Consider the following 18,095-nt stretch of genomic DNA (forward strand, 5'->3'; position numbering starts at 1 on the left):
TCACGCAGGAGCTGAATAACTCCTTGATTAGGTGTGAATTGGCTCCCAAAGCTGAGACAAAGGGCTTGGGTGTGAGAAGGTGTCCTGTTCCCCAGACAGTATGACCACCTGGGCAGTGTCCAGGAACTTAATTATTTTCTTAGAGACCTGCTATGTTTCATACAGATGCAGCTCACACCTGGGCCTGCTCCATCTTTGTCCTTCTAGCCAGCCAATCACCAATCCCCGTGTGAGAGGAGGGTTTGCAAATTTCCTCAGCCACACCTCTAGGGTGGGCACAGGAACTCTGCACAGTAGAGGAAAAGTTCTGCCATGTTGGCAGAGATGGATGCCATGGGATTGTTTGCAGTAGGGCACACAGGAACTGGGTAGGGTGCCCCTGAGCACTTTTCTCTTTTGGTCAGTGAGGGGAAAGGAGTCACTCTCACTCACAGGTTAGTATCAGGCATAAAAGAGGCACCCCAGGGTAATCTCTTCAGAACAGTACTGGACATGTGAAAGACAGAAGAAGGACTGCACCTGCTGTTGAGACCAGAGAAGAGATCCCTGAGAGGCAGGAGCTGCTTCCACTTGTACCCAGGACAAGTAAGTGGACTCCAAGGGTCAGTTGGTTGACCTCCTTTTAAGATAGAATGACTCTAAAGCTACAAGTAGCCTACTTTCCTAAGAAAGCCCAGCTGACCAGTTTCAACCAGACCTGCATTTGGCCCTGTGAAGCCTTCCCTGTAGTTAGTCCTGACCCATGGGTATTGTTCCTGAGGTCCTGGAACCCTTGGCTGGTGCCAGAGTGTACTCCTCTTGCCTAACCGGAAAACCTGGACTTTAGAAACTTTTTAAAGTATATTTGCCTGGAGAATCTCCAGAAGACCTGGACCAAACTGCAAAGCCAATTCTCTAAGGGTGCAATGCTGGGAGTCCTGAATTAGCCACTGCTTCTGCTATGTTCTTCTCCACAGCAAATCTGATTCAACGATCCTGACACTGACCGGCATAACACGAGATTGAACCCTCTCCGGCTACAGCCTGCAGCCTTGCTCATTGAAGGAATCGGACTTCCCAACAACAGTCTCAGTAGAAATCTTTACCAGACCCAACGCTGAGCTGCATCTGATCTACTTCGATGGCTTACTGAGCATAAACTGTGGACTCTTCACGCCCCCTGAGCTTTTCCTGCCTTCATCAATGGCTTCACCAGACTTTGTCTTTCAGCAACCTGAAGTCAACGACCCCATCTTCAGATCCAGCCTGCTGCCTTCTCAGAAATTTTCTAAGGCAGATGGTACCCCAGACCAACCTGGGCCTCCTATTCCACCTTAGCTCCATCGTGGACAGCTTTAAACCTTACCGTAGTCCCGGTCTTGCATGACCAGTTGCCTGCCGTTGGTGCTTTGCACTTTTTGAAACTATATTTATTTCAAACTTAAAAATTCATATTTCCAGTTACCCTTACTGGACTTTTGTTGCTTTGTTCTCATTGTGTTCATTAAAAGATTATCTATTTTAATAAATTAGAGTGGGATTTTTGTTGAGTTGTATTTTCGACTTTTTAACTTATTTGATAATTCAAAATGCTTTACACTTTTTATTATGTTGGCTCTGTGCCACAGCTACCAGTGATTCAGCTCAGGTTTAAATTAATGAATTTACTGGACCTTACATGAATAGTGACATTGTCTTTATGGAGGAGTACCATCCACCCCAGCCAATAATGCACTTTCTCCATTCCCCAATTAATTTAAACCCTTAAATTACACACAAATGGTGGTATATTGTGTAAACGAGACCACTATGTCACAATTACCACACCAGCAATTTATGATCTCACCAGTATGAAGATGGCGTATTGCTGCCAGCATTATGTAATTATCGACATTTTCAAACACCACGGGTCCGATTCACAGAACTAACTTAAGACAAAATCCTAAACTAACTACTTTTGGTATTCACAGAAGTTAGGATTTCGTCTTAAGTTTGTCTTAAGACAGACTTAAGGCAGACTTAAGTTAGGATTTTGTCTTAAGTCTGTCTTAAGTCTGTTTTAAGACAAACTTAAGATAAAATCCTAAGGGGCATATTACCAAGCAATAGCGATAATTATCGCTATTGCTTGGCTAGAGACAAAAATTTACCGCTGACCTGCGGCGATTTTTATCGCAGATAAACCTTGGTATTACCAAGGTTTATCGCAAATGCGATAAAAATCGTCCGCAAGGCATGAATATCGCTGAAAAGTCAGCGATATTCATGCATTACCGAGCTAATGCTCTTAGCCATGTTATCCACCTCCTATTGGATAACATGGCTAAGAACTGCTCAGGGCAGGTGTTAGCTTTTGGAGATATTCACGCTTAGCGCGAATATCTCCAAAAGTTGGTAATAGGAGATAGCGATGTTAGCGACTGTTTCCAGTCGCTAACATCTTGGCACGCCCACTTTGCACGTTATTAGTGATAAATATCACTGACATGCAAAGTGGGGTCCAAGATGGTCGCTATCTCCTACTAGCTGTCGCTAACTGGTGTTAGCGACAGCTAGGTAATAGGGAGATAATTTTATCTCCGCTTTCTTGGCTTTTCAAGCCAAAAAAACGGAGATAAACCCTCTTGATAATATGCCCCTAACTTCTGTGAATACCAAAAGTAGTTAGTTTAGGATTTTGTCTCAAGTTAGTTCTGTGGATTGGGCCCTGAGTAATTAGTAACATCAGTAGGAATACTAGCAGGCCACTTCATTATCTGCTTTCAGCTTTTCAGCAGCGTACATTTTTAAAAGCGATGAAGACAAATTAGTAGCAGTAAAAAATGTAACCTGCTCACACAGATGGTGAGAATTGAATTATCCTCACCAGTGAGATTAAAACGTGACTCATAGAAGTAAGACACAAAGGGGTATATTTACAAGTGGATAGTGCCACCAGAACGTTACTTTATTAGGGAGGTTCTGATGGCGGTATGCCCTTCTCCAAATTTGCAAAGCAGCCTTAATTCACTTGTTGTGGCTTATCGCTGCCTTGTAAATAGGGCCCTTTTACACGCATCACTTTGCCTCAAATGGGCGTGCAATGGGTGTTGCTTTGGGCTCGACACCCATTGCGCTTTTTGACACTGCCCCAGATTTACAAGAATGTGTAAATCTGAGGCAGCACCAAAAACGAATGCAATGCAAGAGCAGGTGTTAAAATGGCGGAAGGAGGAGAAATACTTTTATTTCTCTTTGGTTTTGCTATTTGTATGTGTGCTCCATGCTGCCGCACATATAGAAATAACAAAACACCACTTATGATGGTTTATGTTCAGGAAGGTGTCCCCTTCTACACATAAACTATCATTAAATAATGACGATGCGCTGCTTCAATATGAGTTGCAAAATGTACATAGAACATAGAAGTAACAAATCACCATTATTGGTTGTTTATATGCAGGACGGGACAGCTTCCTGCACATAAATAATAATTCCTGCAACACAGGCACCCTTGCAGTATGGTGCAAGGGTACCTGTGTTGGTGCTCGGGAAACCACAGGGGTGTGCCATATTGTTGTACATACAGCGCATCCCCGTGTTTTGGAGATGTCGGAGAGTGGCGCGGCCAAATTAGGCACAACTCAGCACTCCGACATTTCATTGTAAATATGCCCCACACACTTCTGCCCAATGGAATAGTGCTTTTAACATTGATCTGGATACACTTTAACAGTTTGTCCTTTTAACGTTGTTATATGTTTACCTTTTAATAACTTGTCCTGTGCATTAATAGCCTGGTAGGTAATAAAGACATGCATCTTGAATTGCAAGTACTTACAGTGAGTACCAGTTCCAAGCCCTGGTGCACTGAGCCCTGAGCCGGCAGCCGAGGCCCCCAGGTTGGTAGCATGTGCCTCAGGTTGCTGCAGTCTCGAACGGTGCCAGCTGGCCCCGCCCTCCCGCCGGCGGTGCCAGAGCACATGACTGGGTAGACACTGTGAGTGCCTGGCACGAACATCACCCAGATGGCCACGTCCAGGGTGTGTTATTGAAGGCTGCACCATCGAAGCCTGGCACTGCCATCATGCTGGCTGCAACATCGAAGCCTGGCACTGCCATCATACTGGCTGCAAGGTCAAAGCCTGGCACTGCCACAATGCTGGTTGTAGGATGGGGCTGGGATCAAAATCCAGCCCCGCTAAAAATATTCACCCCAGTCACTCTTACTTCTATCCAACTCTCTCCCCTCCCGTCATCCTTTCTGTCACTCTCCTCTCACGCTGATCTCTCCCCATTCTCTTCCTTTCCATTTTCACACTCTCTCATTATGTTGAAGCTGACATCTTCGGGACATTAGAAAAACTTCCATGAGAATACATTTCCCCCATTATTTACCATGGCCGTGCCATTGCATTCTATCCTGAACCACTCTGCACCACCTCATTCTACCCTTTACCACTTCACTCTTCTCCGAAACAATCTACTCTACGCCACTGCATGCTAGGCAAGTCTGCACCTCTCCACTCTTTGCCTCTGCCCTCTACGCCACTCTACTCTATGCCACTGCACTCTATGCCAATGCACTCTGTCACTGCACTCTACACCACTGTAGTCCACACCACTGCTGTGTACGCCACTATACTCAATACCCCTGCACGCTATGCCACTCTACACCACTGTACTCTACGACACTCTATTCTTCAACATTGCACTTTCTGCCACTGAACTCTAGGCCATTCTATTCTGCAGTATTGCCCTCTACCCTGCTGCACTCTGCAGCACTCCACTCTATGCTACTATACTCGACTCTGCACCACTCTATACCCCGGCACTGTATGCCACTTGACTCTGCTCCACTGCACTATATGCTACTCTAATCTGCACCACTCTAATCTATGCCACTGCATTATATGACACTGCCTTTATGCCACTAAATTCTATGATGCTGCACTCTACACCACTACACTCTGCTACACTCGCCAATGCACTGTACACCAGTCCTTTCACCCCTACACTATTACCCACTTTATCCCATTGCAGTCTGCGCGTAGTCTGCACTACGCTACGCCACTCTACTCTATGCCACTGAACTCTATGCCAATGCACTCTACACTAGTGCACTCTATGCCACTCTGATCTGCAACACTGCACTCTACGCCATTCTACTCTGCGCCATTGCATTCTTTGCCAATGCACTCAACACCACTCTACTCTGCATCACTCCACTCTATCCCACTTCACTCTGCAGCACTCTGTTCTATGCCACTACATTCTACGGCACCATACTCTACTTTGCACCACTCTACGCCACTCTACCCTGCACCACCCTGCACTCTGACACTCTACTCTGCACCACTGCACTCTACGCAACTCTAATCTTCACCACTGCACTCTGCACCATGCTCTGTAATGGTTTCCAAGCAGGTTCCGCAGGAGCGTCAGGAATCCGAAGAGTAGTCCTCAGCCTTCCTCTATGGCCTTCCGACTCTATCAAACACTAGAGTATCGAATGGCTCGCATGGGGAAAACAGGGAAATAAAACAAGGAAAGGTGGGGGAAAACAATAGAGCATGACTGTGCACTTCTGACTGGATGCTGGATAACAGGTAGGCTGAAAAGGAATACAATTGTCACTGTCTATTTTTGCCAACCACAACATCAATGTGCACCAGGTCTATAACACATATGATACCACTACATACCACACTAGATTCTCTGGACTGTAGAACATATAGTATGGTAGTATTAGGTGTTCGTTGTTTTCTGTTGTAAACAAGATAGGAAAACCGTAAATAACTCCTTCCCACTCTATGCTGGTAAGTATCAATATCCAAAGGGTAATTCTTACTCTGTATGTTTTTGGAATAACCTGGGAGATTTCTGTGGATATGTGCTTGAGCCAATACCTTGTATCTTGCAATAACATCTGCTAAACAGGAAATACATTCAGATCTTCTCGCAAGATAATCACCAAATATATATATTGAAAAGGCAGCGCACAGCGCTGTTACCGGGATTCTGCGAGGAGGCGCCTGGACATGCACCAAACTCTGGTCCACACTAAAACCCCACAAGTAATGTATAGATGGCCCAGGAATGGATGGACTGAAGAAGTGCACGGAGAAACCAGCAACCAGTAAGGAGTAAAATAATAATGGCAGTGCTCAGCCGGATGGCGGAGAACCAATCCCGGCTGCCAGGCGAAGCACCAGGAACTTCGGGGGAAAAGTAAAAGGAACCTAACTAACTAAAGGAGCTATACGGGCGCCCAGCCGGATGGCGGAGATGATACCCGGCCGCCGGGCAGAGCACCTAAGGACAGGGGAAATGAGAGTGGACGCTGAACCCAGCCGGATGGCGGGGAATGGACCCGACCGCCGGGCGGGGCTCAAGGAAAGGGGGAGGTTGAGCAACCAAGTGAAAGCGGTAACAACCGCACAGGAGGACGTGGGGTAGGAAAACGTCACTCCACAGCAATTCTGCCGATAATACACGAAGAAATGAAGAGGAACTCAACTCCTTCGACAAGAGGGCAGGAACGCATCGGAAGTGAAACCGGAACAATCGAAAACCGGAAGTCAGGCAAAACAGGTTGGGACGGAACCCACAACAAAGGGAGCTATACGCAAGAACGTAAAGCAACGTTCTGCTGGTCTGCGTGTCTTTTATAGTACTATTCTTAAAGCTACAGAGTTGGAGGGATGTTGGGGCATGACATGCCCTCTATGCCACTTCACTATACTATAAAACACTCTAATCTACACCACTTCATTCTACAACACTGCATTGTACACCACTGAATTCTATGCCCCTGCACTCTATGTCACTTTGCTCTGCAACTCTATGGAAATGCACTCCACACCAGTCCACTCTACGCCACTCCACTGTACGCTACGCGTCTTCACTCTATGCCACTCCAATACATGACAGCCTATGCCACGTCACTCTACAACACTCCACAACTCCACTCTTCACCATTACACTCTGTGACACTCCACACCACTGTCCTCCACGCTTAACAGCAGCCACACTGGTGAACAACATGGCTAAAACACATTGGCAAAGCCAATAGCATCTGCATAGGAGAGCCATATTGGCTTTGCCAATGCTTGTTTTCATTATACCTCCTACTGTGCGTGCTGCGATAAAGTGAAAGAGACCTCAGTAGAGGATCGCCAAAGGCTCCATTCCACTGGGGAAATGTCCAATGAGAAAAAGGCCACTCAGACCCTGGCTAGCTGATGAACAAGGAATGGAGCGCTGGTGACTCGCTTCCTGCGCAACAAGGGTTTGAACCACCAGGTTACCTGCTTAGCATATCTCACAAACCAGGAACATGAAAAGAACACTTCTCCATCGCATGGGCAGCCGTTGCCTCTGGCTTGCCTTTTGCTAGCCCTGTGGGCTGTACTGGGAAACCAAAGCAACCATGTCAACAGTTTTCATATCAGCCCCACATGGACTGAGTGAGAGAGCTTGGCAGTGTCCAGTGGAATTTTACTGGGGGGCAGAGCTCCTCTTCCTAAGAAAATGTGTGAAAAAGTGTGGCAGACCAATGCGTTTTACAGCGTATTTTGTAACCATTAAGTCTTGCAAGTATTTTTATATCAGGCTGTCAGTCTTAGAATTTCGCCAGGTCCATATGAGCCATTGATTATATTACTCAAAGCTACCTCTAGAGGTACAGGTTTGCACCAGGCATATATAGGAGACATTCATTATGTTACTCAAAGCTACCTCTTGAGTTACGGTGTACGCCAGGTCCATATACTAGAGCCATTCATTATATTACTCAAAGCTACCTCTCGAGTTACAGATTTACACCATGTACATATAGTAGAGCCATTGATTATACTACTCATAGCTACCTTTCGAGTTATGGTTTACGCCAGGTCCATAAAGTAGAGCCATTCATTATGTAACGTAGAGCTACCTCTTGAGTTACAGGTTTACGCCAGATACATGTAGAGCCACTCATTATTTGTTCAAAGCTACCTTTCGAGGCACGGTTTACGCCAGGTCCGTAAAGTAGAGCCATTCATTATTTTCTTAAAGCTACCTCTCAAGTGACAGGTTTACGACAGGTACATACAATAGAGCAATTCATTACATCACTCAAAGATGTTACTGGATCATCACTCAGATTGCAGAGGCTTTGCAGGTTTAGAGAGAGGACCCACCCCGTAGGCACACTAACCTTACACTCAAAGGCCTCAAGCTTCAGTTCAATAAAGCTATATTGATCATGAAACTTCTCTGTGAGCCGTGGCATCTACTCTTTGGGAGACCACTATATGCTACGAGGAATGACTGCATGCCACTGTGCCATCTAGATAACAAGAATAGCCCTAGTGTGCCAGGGATCCTTTTGGATGACTCCCAGAGTTGATTAAGATGTGCAAGGAATGCTCAGAAGTAGTTATAGATGAGCACCGTTTGCCATGGTGGCCAATGAGATGCACTGAGGATCCCCCCATGCCTTAAACGTCCATTTGCTAGTCATGGCCACCACATACAAAAGGGGGCTACCAGTGCCAGGAAATGCCATTTAATGCACGTGGTAGCCATCCTATACCAAGAATGGCAAATGGCTGTATTGATCTCAAATACAGCCACCATATGCCAAAGAAGACTACAAAACACCTAGAATGGCTATACAGAATATTTCAAGACAAATAGAGCCCGCCTTTATAGAGTGTGCTAAACCTCATGCAGAGTGAGAAAAAGCGCAGGGCTTTCTTTAGCTACTTCGACGCTACTGACGGAACCGTTCCGTCACGCCCCTCGGGTGAGCTGTGCTCATGACGGAACGGTTCCGTCACGGCCCGGCCGCCGCGCCTGCGCAGCACTGATTTCGCACCTCCGCGGCGGGTTTCATTAAGCGGGCTGGGCCCTGACGGAACCGTTCCATCACAAGCACAGCTCACCCGCGAGCCGTGACGGAACGGTTCTGTCACCAGCGCAGGTGAGCCGCGCGCCTGTCCGCGACCGTTAGTGCTGCGGCGGAATAGCCGCCGCAGCGAAGGAGTTATATAACCCTCACCCACTAGTGTTGCCCTTGGTGGCATGCTTCATCATATTTGTCCTGTTCCTCTATGGAACGGGGCGTGCTGTAACCTGCAAAATACGCGACAGCACTCAGTGGTGTGCTCTATATGGTGGTAGAAAAGGGGTTGGAGGGATTTTCTAAGTGAAATTAAACATACCTGCCAGGAGGAGAGCTATGCTTTTATGTCGTTATCCACATGGTATGGTTAAAAAAGGTAAAAGAAGAGCAGAAAGTGTGTGTTTAATTACCCATCTTACTACAGGTCTACATGTTTGAAGCCACCCTTCCCTGAGCTATCTTCAGAACCAAGGAACTCACTCCCTGATTCTACTCCTTACCTGATAGTATAATTATCGCAAAGCGACTTCACCCCCTCCCTAAAACTGGTTGGGGATTCTGTAACCCACACATCTCCATCCTGACTTGTGCCCTGGACATCCTATTAGTATGTGGTAATGTTACCTTTTTGAAGTAAGCTACTCGCTTTTTGACGTCTCACTCCGCCTGCGCGTCTCTTCAATCCAAAGGTGAGGAGGAGGAGCAACATAGTTGGCTCCTCCTCCATGGTCTGGTTGAGCCCCCACTAACCATAGTTCCCAGCTCCTGAGGGCTTTGTTCTGGTGCTTCTGTGAAACCCAGAGCATGAGTGGCGTCCTACCATGGTGCAGATAGGGGGTCAGCTTTCCAAGGTCACTTCACAGGGCACCTTGCACCATGAGTGACGTAGCACAGTATTGGGATTTCATTCCATAACCCCCCTCGTCTGAGCTTCTTGAGTGTGATTACTGTGTCACACTGTGTTTGAGTTCTGATCTCTTTACCACCTCCTGAAGGAAGCCTTGACTGTTCAACTTTGAGATACAAGTTTGTAAGATGGCTAGCTCTCCAAATGGAAGGAAATGGTGTTAAGGCTGAACTACCCCTGGTAAAAATCAGTATCCACCACAGATACTGCCCAGTAATCCGCGACTGTAACAGAAACCAACGAAAAGCTCTTGACATCCACTTTTGTCTTCCTTCCATTACATTAAACTATCCGGAGAGCTTAGAAATAGGCTCAATAGAGGTTTTTGGATGCTAATAAAAATATCATTGAAAGGACCCCTGAGAAAGTGGGTATGTGGGTGTGGTCCTGTGTCATGGGACTGTGATATCTAATCACAACATTACCACTTCACTATAATATAGAAGTAAGCATTGGATCCTGAATCTGGGTAGGGTCCACAACACAGTGGCATACCACTGGGATACGTTGTCCCTTGCCATCAGAATCACTGCCACCCCAGCTGTGGTCTAGTGTGCTAGTTGAAACCAGGAGACATATTTTTGAATCCCAGTCCCTTCATTTGACCAAATTGTGCACTCTGAATGCATCGCTTTGCTGCACTGTTCGCAAGATGTACAGTATTTAAAATGTATCTACAATGTGAGAATATATGTGTGGTTAAAATATATATATATTTTTAAATGAGACTGTGTACTACCTGGGCGAGGGATGTTGTGCCAAGTCTCATGTATATTCACCAACATTTAAAACAGTTGTAAAATTATAGCTTTTGGAGCAAGTAGTCTCATTTAACAAACTTTTAGTTCGTGGAGTGCTAACAGAGCCTCTTTTACAGGTCATCTAAGATCGAGTGACAACTAGATACCCTACCAGTCACTCAAGGTGTCCCAACTACCAGCTCCAATCCTCCTGTCTTGCTTGTCCAATCAGTGGCAAAAAGAAGCCCTCTTGACCCCAGCTCAATGTGGGTAGCAGAACAAATAAATAACTGAAATATAGACAAAACTGCAGAAAATAAGAAGCGTGGCCACCTTAGGTGAAAACCTCTGCTTTGTGTCCAGATGTGGGCAGATCAGGAATAGGGCAGAGTACGCGCCCCACAGATGAGAGCATTACTGTCTGCCCTCCTCATCCTTAAATTGGCACCTTCTTGACATGGAGTGCCAGGCAAGGCACAGTCTGCCCTGCGAAGACAGCAATGTTTTTAAAAGCTGCCAACTCTCCTGTATTTTTTAAAGCCTGGACACAAATATTGTTTATAAAGATACTTTCTCAACATGAACCACTAGAGGATTGATTCATCGCAAGAACACTGAAGCCCAATGGTGAACTTTTCAAACGTCATCCTTGATGGAGTTTAAATACCAGCCACGGAGGGAATTAAAAAGACTCCCAGCATCCCAAAGGAATGCCTGGGAAGTGAAACTGACATCTTATGTTAGCGTGGCCCCTGGGGTCAGGAAGGCAGCTGTAGGCACAGGAAATGAACAGGGCTCTAAGAATCACGTTACTCCCTGTATTTTACACTTCCTGCCCTTTTACTAACAGCACTAGCAGCAAATAAAAGGTGATTCGTGGGCTGAGAAGTGGACAAAGGAGCTTAACTGTGATGCTGTCAGGGTCAGAGGGCGGTACAGTCACTTCCACTATCCCTGGCATTTTAGCAAATAAAAATGCATGTGCTTCGCTATATAATGTAGTTGGGGGGGGGGGGGGTCCCTTCTAAACAAGCCATTTTACAAACCATCTGATTACAGTGGGTTTTCCAGTTTTAGTCTACCAAATTCTTGCAATATTTTGACAGGTTTATTACTTAATTTGAGCCGGTGGTTGGCAGTGTGCACGATGGCACTCATTTTCTAGGGATCTGCATTTATTTATCCTCATCAAACATTTACTGACAGCAATCGAGGGCAAAGCACACAAAGGGGAAAGAAGGAGGGAGAGAAAGATGGGAAAACCATCACGAAGGGAGAAACGAGGAAACTGCAAGAGTTAGATAATAGACATTTAATTGTCTTTTGAGGAGAGCTTTAGGCACCGGCACTCATACTTTCACAAATTAAGCACTGGCAGGTTGGGGGGATCACAGGGGCATATTACCAACAACTAGCGATAATTATCGCTATGTTGGCTTAGCGGGAATATTCCTATCGCCACCCTTCACCTGTTTTTATCGCTGAGATACCTTGCTATTATCAAGGTTTATCTCAGAAGAAATAAAAAACGGGCGAAATGCGTGAATATCGCTGTCAATACAGCAATATTCAGGCATTACCGTGACAATGCTCTTAGCCATGTTATCAGCCTTTCATTGGATAACATGGCTAAGAACTGGTCAGGGTAGGCGTTAGCTTTTGGAGATATTCGCGCTTAGCGCAAATATTTCCAAAACTAAGCCATTGTTGGTAATAGGAGATAGCGATATTAGCGAATGTTTCCAGTCGCTAACATCTTGGCACACCCACTTTGCATGTCATTAGCGATAATTATCGCTGACATGCAAATTGGGCCCCAAGATGATCGCTATCGCCTACTAGCTGCCGCTAACTGGTGTTAGCGACAGCTTGGTAATTGGGCGATCAAATTATCGCCTCTTTAGCGGGAAAAAGTCCCGCTAAAGCGGCGATAATGGCCCTTGGAAATATGCCCCACAATTTCTTGATCGAAATATCGTCCTGCAACCATACTAAATCCGCAATATTGACTACCACTATATACCCAAGGTAAGTAGATGTGAAGTTATGGAACAGATAGTACATGTAATCTTCTTTATTTAACTAGTCAATATTGTGGAATCAATATTGTAGTTTGATATTGTTTACCTCGTCATTGTGAGATACTACCACTTGGCACAGCAATATTCAAGTCAAGTCTGTCAAGTAATTTTCTTCTCAAATTAGAAATGATTTTTATCAGTAAGAGTCCTTCATCAAAAGGCCTGATGAAGAAAATCATATTTCGTTTTTTTGGTGCATTTTATTTCGAATTATTGCTTAAACTCCCTCACTAGGATATGCAGATAAAATGACAAATTTGTTTGAAATTTTATAACACAAATGCCCTACGAGTTTCCTGGTAACTGTTGTGATATTTTTTCGCAACTGATTAAATCCAACTTTGTTTAATCAGTTTTTATTAGGTGTATTGCCCAATTGCACGTGTTTTGGTTAGAGTCAGAGTTTTGACCTCCCAGTATTTATCCATATGTCATGTTTGCAATATCTCTGATCCCTTCCCATACCGTTTCATGGTTGGATTTTTCACAATTGCTTACTGTATTGCTTACACCACTTACTACTTCTAATACTGGATGTTCTGATGCATTTTTATCTATGAGTATATTACACTGAGTTGCTAAATCCTGGTATTTTCTTTCTTATACTAGAAAATCCCAACAATATTTTTTTTAATAAAAAAACATAATTGCAATATGTGCTGTACCACATTTAACAGCTTGTGATGACGACCTAAATATATTCAAGAAATATTGTCAATCATTAGGCAATGCTTGCTAAAGCTTGTCAATAAGACGTGTCGATCCAAGAATTCTTGAACAAAACTGTGTAAGAAGGCTTTATGATGCAGGCATGATCTCAGATGGTAATGTTTGCCGTACGTTCTGTAAGAACTACTGCCATCTTTGTATTATAATTCCAATCGTTCTCCCACTGGCATATCTTATTTTTGTTGATTTAATTGTGGAGTTGAGAGGTGCCTGAATCTGATAATGTCCTTCTGTTCTGACCTTACAGGACCTGGCTCTGCACCCAACACTGCCACACCTGCCTTGGAATCTACCATTGTTTTGGGCTTCCTGTCATCGCTTTTCATTATCCTCCTGTTCAAGGCTTAGATGGAAAACTCCAGTTTTGAAGACACAACATATTTTTTTTAAGAAAAAAAAGGAACCCATCACTGTGAGGGAAATATTATGCATTTCTTTCAAGAGCCATCAGTATCACATACCATGTTGGACTTCCAGTTTTTAAATAAAAACGTTAAAAAAGACATTTACGAGACTTCTGCAATGGAAAACAGACGCGTCAGGAGCTTGATTCTATTCTTCTGTTGATTCTGTTCCAAAGTCATTTTGTTCACAAAATATTTTTCTCGCTCACAGAAGTGGGATGCTTTCAAAGTGATGCTATGGGATTCTGAAATGTCCTTTTCTTGTCCACTGTTTATTCATCTCTCTTTCTTCCCCCAGTGCAGCCCATCTACAAGTCAGCCATCTCAGCTCCACTGATCTCAGATATCCCGATTGAATGAATATCGCCACAGCTGCAGCATCCCACCCTCCCGCCATTGACTACTGATGTAAACATTACGTGTCTGTGTCCTCACCAGTGTGGATATCCTAGAGCCCCCTCTGAAATGGGGTAAAGCAATAGAGCGTGGACTGTCTGCATGGTCCCATACATTGGGTGTAGTTGTCAGCATCCCCCTCCATATTTTGACATAGGAATGACACAGTTTGCGCTGGGCTTTTTGATATGGTTTGTTGGGGTGGGGATTGAGGGATTTGGTTTTGGTAAAGAAGAAGAAGACTGGAACGGTAAGCTGGTTGACCCACCGGTTGCTATATTGGATTAGAGAGCCAAGGAAGATAACAGAGACCCTGATTGGACAATGCAGGTAAAGCTGCAACATGTCAGTGGTCGTGTGGGCATCGTCAAAAGGACAGATCAGTAGATATTCTACAGAAGTAAAGGGAAAGTGGGATGTTTTAAGTAGAGCTTCCAGTTACTAAGTTGGTGCATTATGGGGTTTGTTGCATTTTCTTCTTGAATGTTATTGTTGGTAACATCCTTCCAATATTTTCATTGTGTGTGCTTTTAATGTGTGTAATGCTTCTGGTGTGCCACGGGTACTCGCTGATTATGTGCTGCTTCATCACTGCTTTACAGGGACATGTCTGATTTCGTGGTTCCATTCTCACTTAGATCTTGGCTTCCTGGATGAGATGGGGAAGTACCAATTCATACCAACATTGTCATTTCAGAACTTTTGGGATGGACTGACATGGCTCCTCACATTACCCTGGCTGTCTGTGATTCGCCCACATACATTTGGTCTTCTTCCAATCAGAACATGAATCACATATGTGACTTCAAGGTTAAAGGTCACTTACCAGGGTGCCGGTCTGAGGATCTGTCCCAACCTGCCATGTTTTCTTTGTGTAGATGCAGGGAACGCGCAACAAATCCCCAAAATGCACTATATTGAGAGAGAATGTGTTACAACAAAAACTGGCACTGGGTCAAGGTGTGTTAATGCGTTTCACAGCTTTCTTCTGCACCCTCAATGTTGGAAGGCGAGACATTCTTCGGGACCGTTCAACAATGTGGACAGGTTAAAAGAACTTGCCCCGTCAGGCAGCGACTGGGGGCAACCCTGCCGACTGTGCTTCCTGGTTTTCTCTGTACTCTGCTGCTGGTTGTGGTAGGAAGTGAAACTGCCGCTCTCTCGGGTGCAGCCCACAAGCCTACGCTTTCTGATACTTCCGGTCTCTGAAACAAAAAGCTACTTTGGCGGCGTCCATGACCCAGCTGACCTCTTGGCTCTCGAGGATAGGCACTCCTTGAAACCTACTTTGCTCTAACTGGCCCTGGTGCATCCGAATGGAGTTTGTCTATGAGGCCTGGGTCCTCATCTGCATATGATGTTTGAAAAATAAAAATTAAATAAAATACGCTCCTTCTGTCACTTTGATTGAAAAACAGTTGTGAAGTATGATTGACACAGTGCTATGAAGTCAGTCAGTAAGAGAAAAATGAGCCATGTGCCTGCTTGTGACCCCCAGGCATTGGGTTCAGGTTGAGATTTTTGCTAGAAGCATGGCAGTTCTTGGCAAACTTGAGAGAACATGTTTGAGCCTTTAGGTGCACAACTTTTTCAAAGTTGCCTTTTTGCATTCACAAACATTTTAAGTTTACCTAGTTTATGAAGTTGGTGAGTTCATAAAATATAGAAGATGGTAAATCTTGCAAAAAGTAGATTTTGTAAAACGATGCAAAGTGGAAGCTGTGGTTGAGGGGGTTGAGGGATCTGTTTGATGGCGGAGGAGTTCACAAACTGTACTGTGCCGGCTTTATTGTATTAAGTTGTTATGAAACTCAATAAAAAAGAGTCTTTAAAAAAAGTAAATTTTGTTGAAGTATGTATCTGCATACACTATGGACAGATTTCCTAAAACCCTTGCATTGCCACTGAGCCATGGAAAGCGATGCAAGGCAATGCAAGGACTTAACTGAGATTTACTAAGTCATGCAATGCTACCTTGTGTGGATCTGCGTGGCTTAGTAAATCCAGAGTAACGCAAAGAGCGCAAATCACTGCCTTGCATTACTTTGTGTTGGGAAGGCGTTCCATGGGTGGAGCTTGGACGTTACCATGCATCCACCCATGGATGTTGACACAATCCAGATATATTAAAGTGAGCAAACCTGCGATTGTACCAAGATGCTGTGTCTTCCCAACAGAGGCATGACGAGTAACCTCTTTATTTTTCTTAGATATTTCCTCTTTTTGCATGTGCTGCATATGTAGAAGGAGGTGCCCCTTCCTGCACAAAAACAATCCTGCACTATGGCGCAAGGGGGCCTATGTTGGCTTTAGGCAGCACACAGTGCACCAGCACAGAGAGGCAGCAGAAATACACCATATATTTGTAAATATGGCGAATTTCTAATGTCTCCCCTACACACTCGCAGGCAGGTCGCTCCCCACGCTGCTGCATCGTTCTCTGCCAGACCTTGCTTGCTTGCCAAATTTTTGCTTTCCTACTGCATTTCTAGTGCCCATTTTTTCCCTTAGCTCCCCCACCGCCCTTCACCCAATGCTTTCCCGCCGCTGCGGCCCCCGCACCCCTGCTCTCCCATTCGCCACCCCACTCCCGCCTCCCAGCTGCTCCTCCCTCCCATCTCCCCTCATATGGAGGCCGCGCCGCAGCCGCGCCACTGGCATGCAGAAGGCGCGCCTTAGGCAAGCCCGTCCGTGCCTGGACACTGCCCACACCAGACCCCCTGGCCCCCACGAACGCCACGACGCCCACCCCGCTACGATGCCAGCACCCTCCAAGCACTCAATTCCGGACGATCACACACCTGCTTCCTGGCCGCTCGAAGTGCACCCAAAGACCCTTCTACTGCGGAACTGCAGCTTCAACAGCATCCGGCCGGCCAACCTACCGGGCAGGAAAGAACCCACCTACCTCAGATCCATTCTTCTCCACACCTGTTCTGCCTGCAAACACGCCGTTGAACTCTGGGACCTACTCGACTCAACCACCCCAGACGTCGCCTTTCTGGCGGAGACCTGGCCGAACCCCTCTTCGGCACCCGATATCGCCATAGCCATCCCGTAAGGCTACAAGATCACCCCCAGGGACCGCACCAACGGAGTAGGAGGAGGAATCGGCATCGTCCACAGGAACACCCTCAGAGTCTCAACCAACAACAACGACACCCTCAGCAACGCTGAACACCTGCACTTCTAGATCCACACAGACCCCAACACCACCCTCAGAGGAACTCTTCTCTACAGACCCCCCACAGTTCAGCGACTCCATCGCCAACTTCGTCAGCACACACGCCCTCACCTCCACAGACTACATCCTACTCGGGGTCCTGAACTTCCACCTCATGAACAACAACAACACCAACTCCACCATCCTGATCGACAATCTATCCATCCTCGGACTCAAACAACTCGTCACAACACCCACCCACTTCGCCGGCCACACGCTCAACCCCCACATCTCCTTCAACCACACCACCGAACTCCACTGGACTGACCATCGCTGCATCCACTTCACCTTCCGGAAACCCACCACGCACCACCGCACCCAATAGATGCACTGCCGCTGCTGGAGCAAAGTCACCAAAGAACAGCTTACCACCACTCTCACCCAGATCCCACCCGCTGACCCCACTGACCCCAACACCGCCGCCCGCAACCTCAGACAGTGGATCGACAACTGCGCCAACACCCTCGCCCTGGTCAAGAAATCCTCCAACAGCCACACCAGCAGGAAAGCCAGGTAGTTCACTTAAGACCTTCGGGCCTCTAAGCTAACCTGCTGGAAGCTAGAGAAGAACTGGTTCCGGCAACGAACACCGGACAGCTCACAAGAACGCCACCCGCAGACACCATCACCTCAACAGACCCGCCAAAAGAGCTTCCTTCAAAGACCGCCTAGACAACAATGCACACAACAGCAAAGAGCTCTTCAACATCGTGAAGGAACTCTCCAACCCTAGCTCCAAAACCAACGACATCCCACCTTCGCAGGAC

The 18,095-nt window shown here is 46.0% G+C and overlaps 1 protein-coding gene across 3 annotated transcripts in view; it reads left to right on the forward strand.

The window, feature by feature from the left end:
* The window catches only part of IGLON5 (IgLON family member 5), a 976,255-nt gene extending 960,786 nt beyond the window's left edge, over positions 1-15,469 (forward strand). For 2 of the 3 annotated variants that reach the window (XM_086929918.1, XM_086929917.1), the window contains exon 8: positions 13,553-15,463. In XM_086929918.1, coding sequence (XP_086786044.1) covers positions 13,553-13,653 — 101 coding nt within the window. In that variant the 3' untranslated portion in view covers positions 13,654-15,463. Of the gene's footprint in view, positions 1-13,552 lie in introns of all 3 variants that reach the window. The other variant, XM_086929916.1, reaches the window with a different exon arrangement.
* Positions 15,470-18,095: the final 2,626 nt, after the last annotated feature.

Source organism: Lissotriton vulgaris, chromosome 7, assembly GCF_964263255.1.
Source record: "Lissotriton vulgaris chromosome 7, aLisVul1.2, whole genome shotgun sequence".
NCBI lineage: Eukaryota > Metazoa > Chordata > Amphibia > Caudata > Salamandridae > Lissotriton > Lissotriton vulgaris.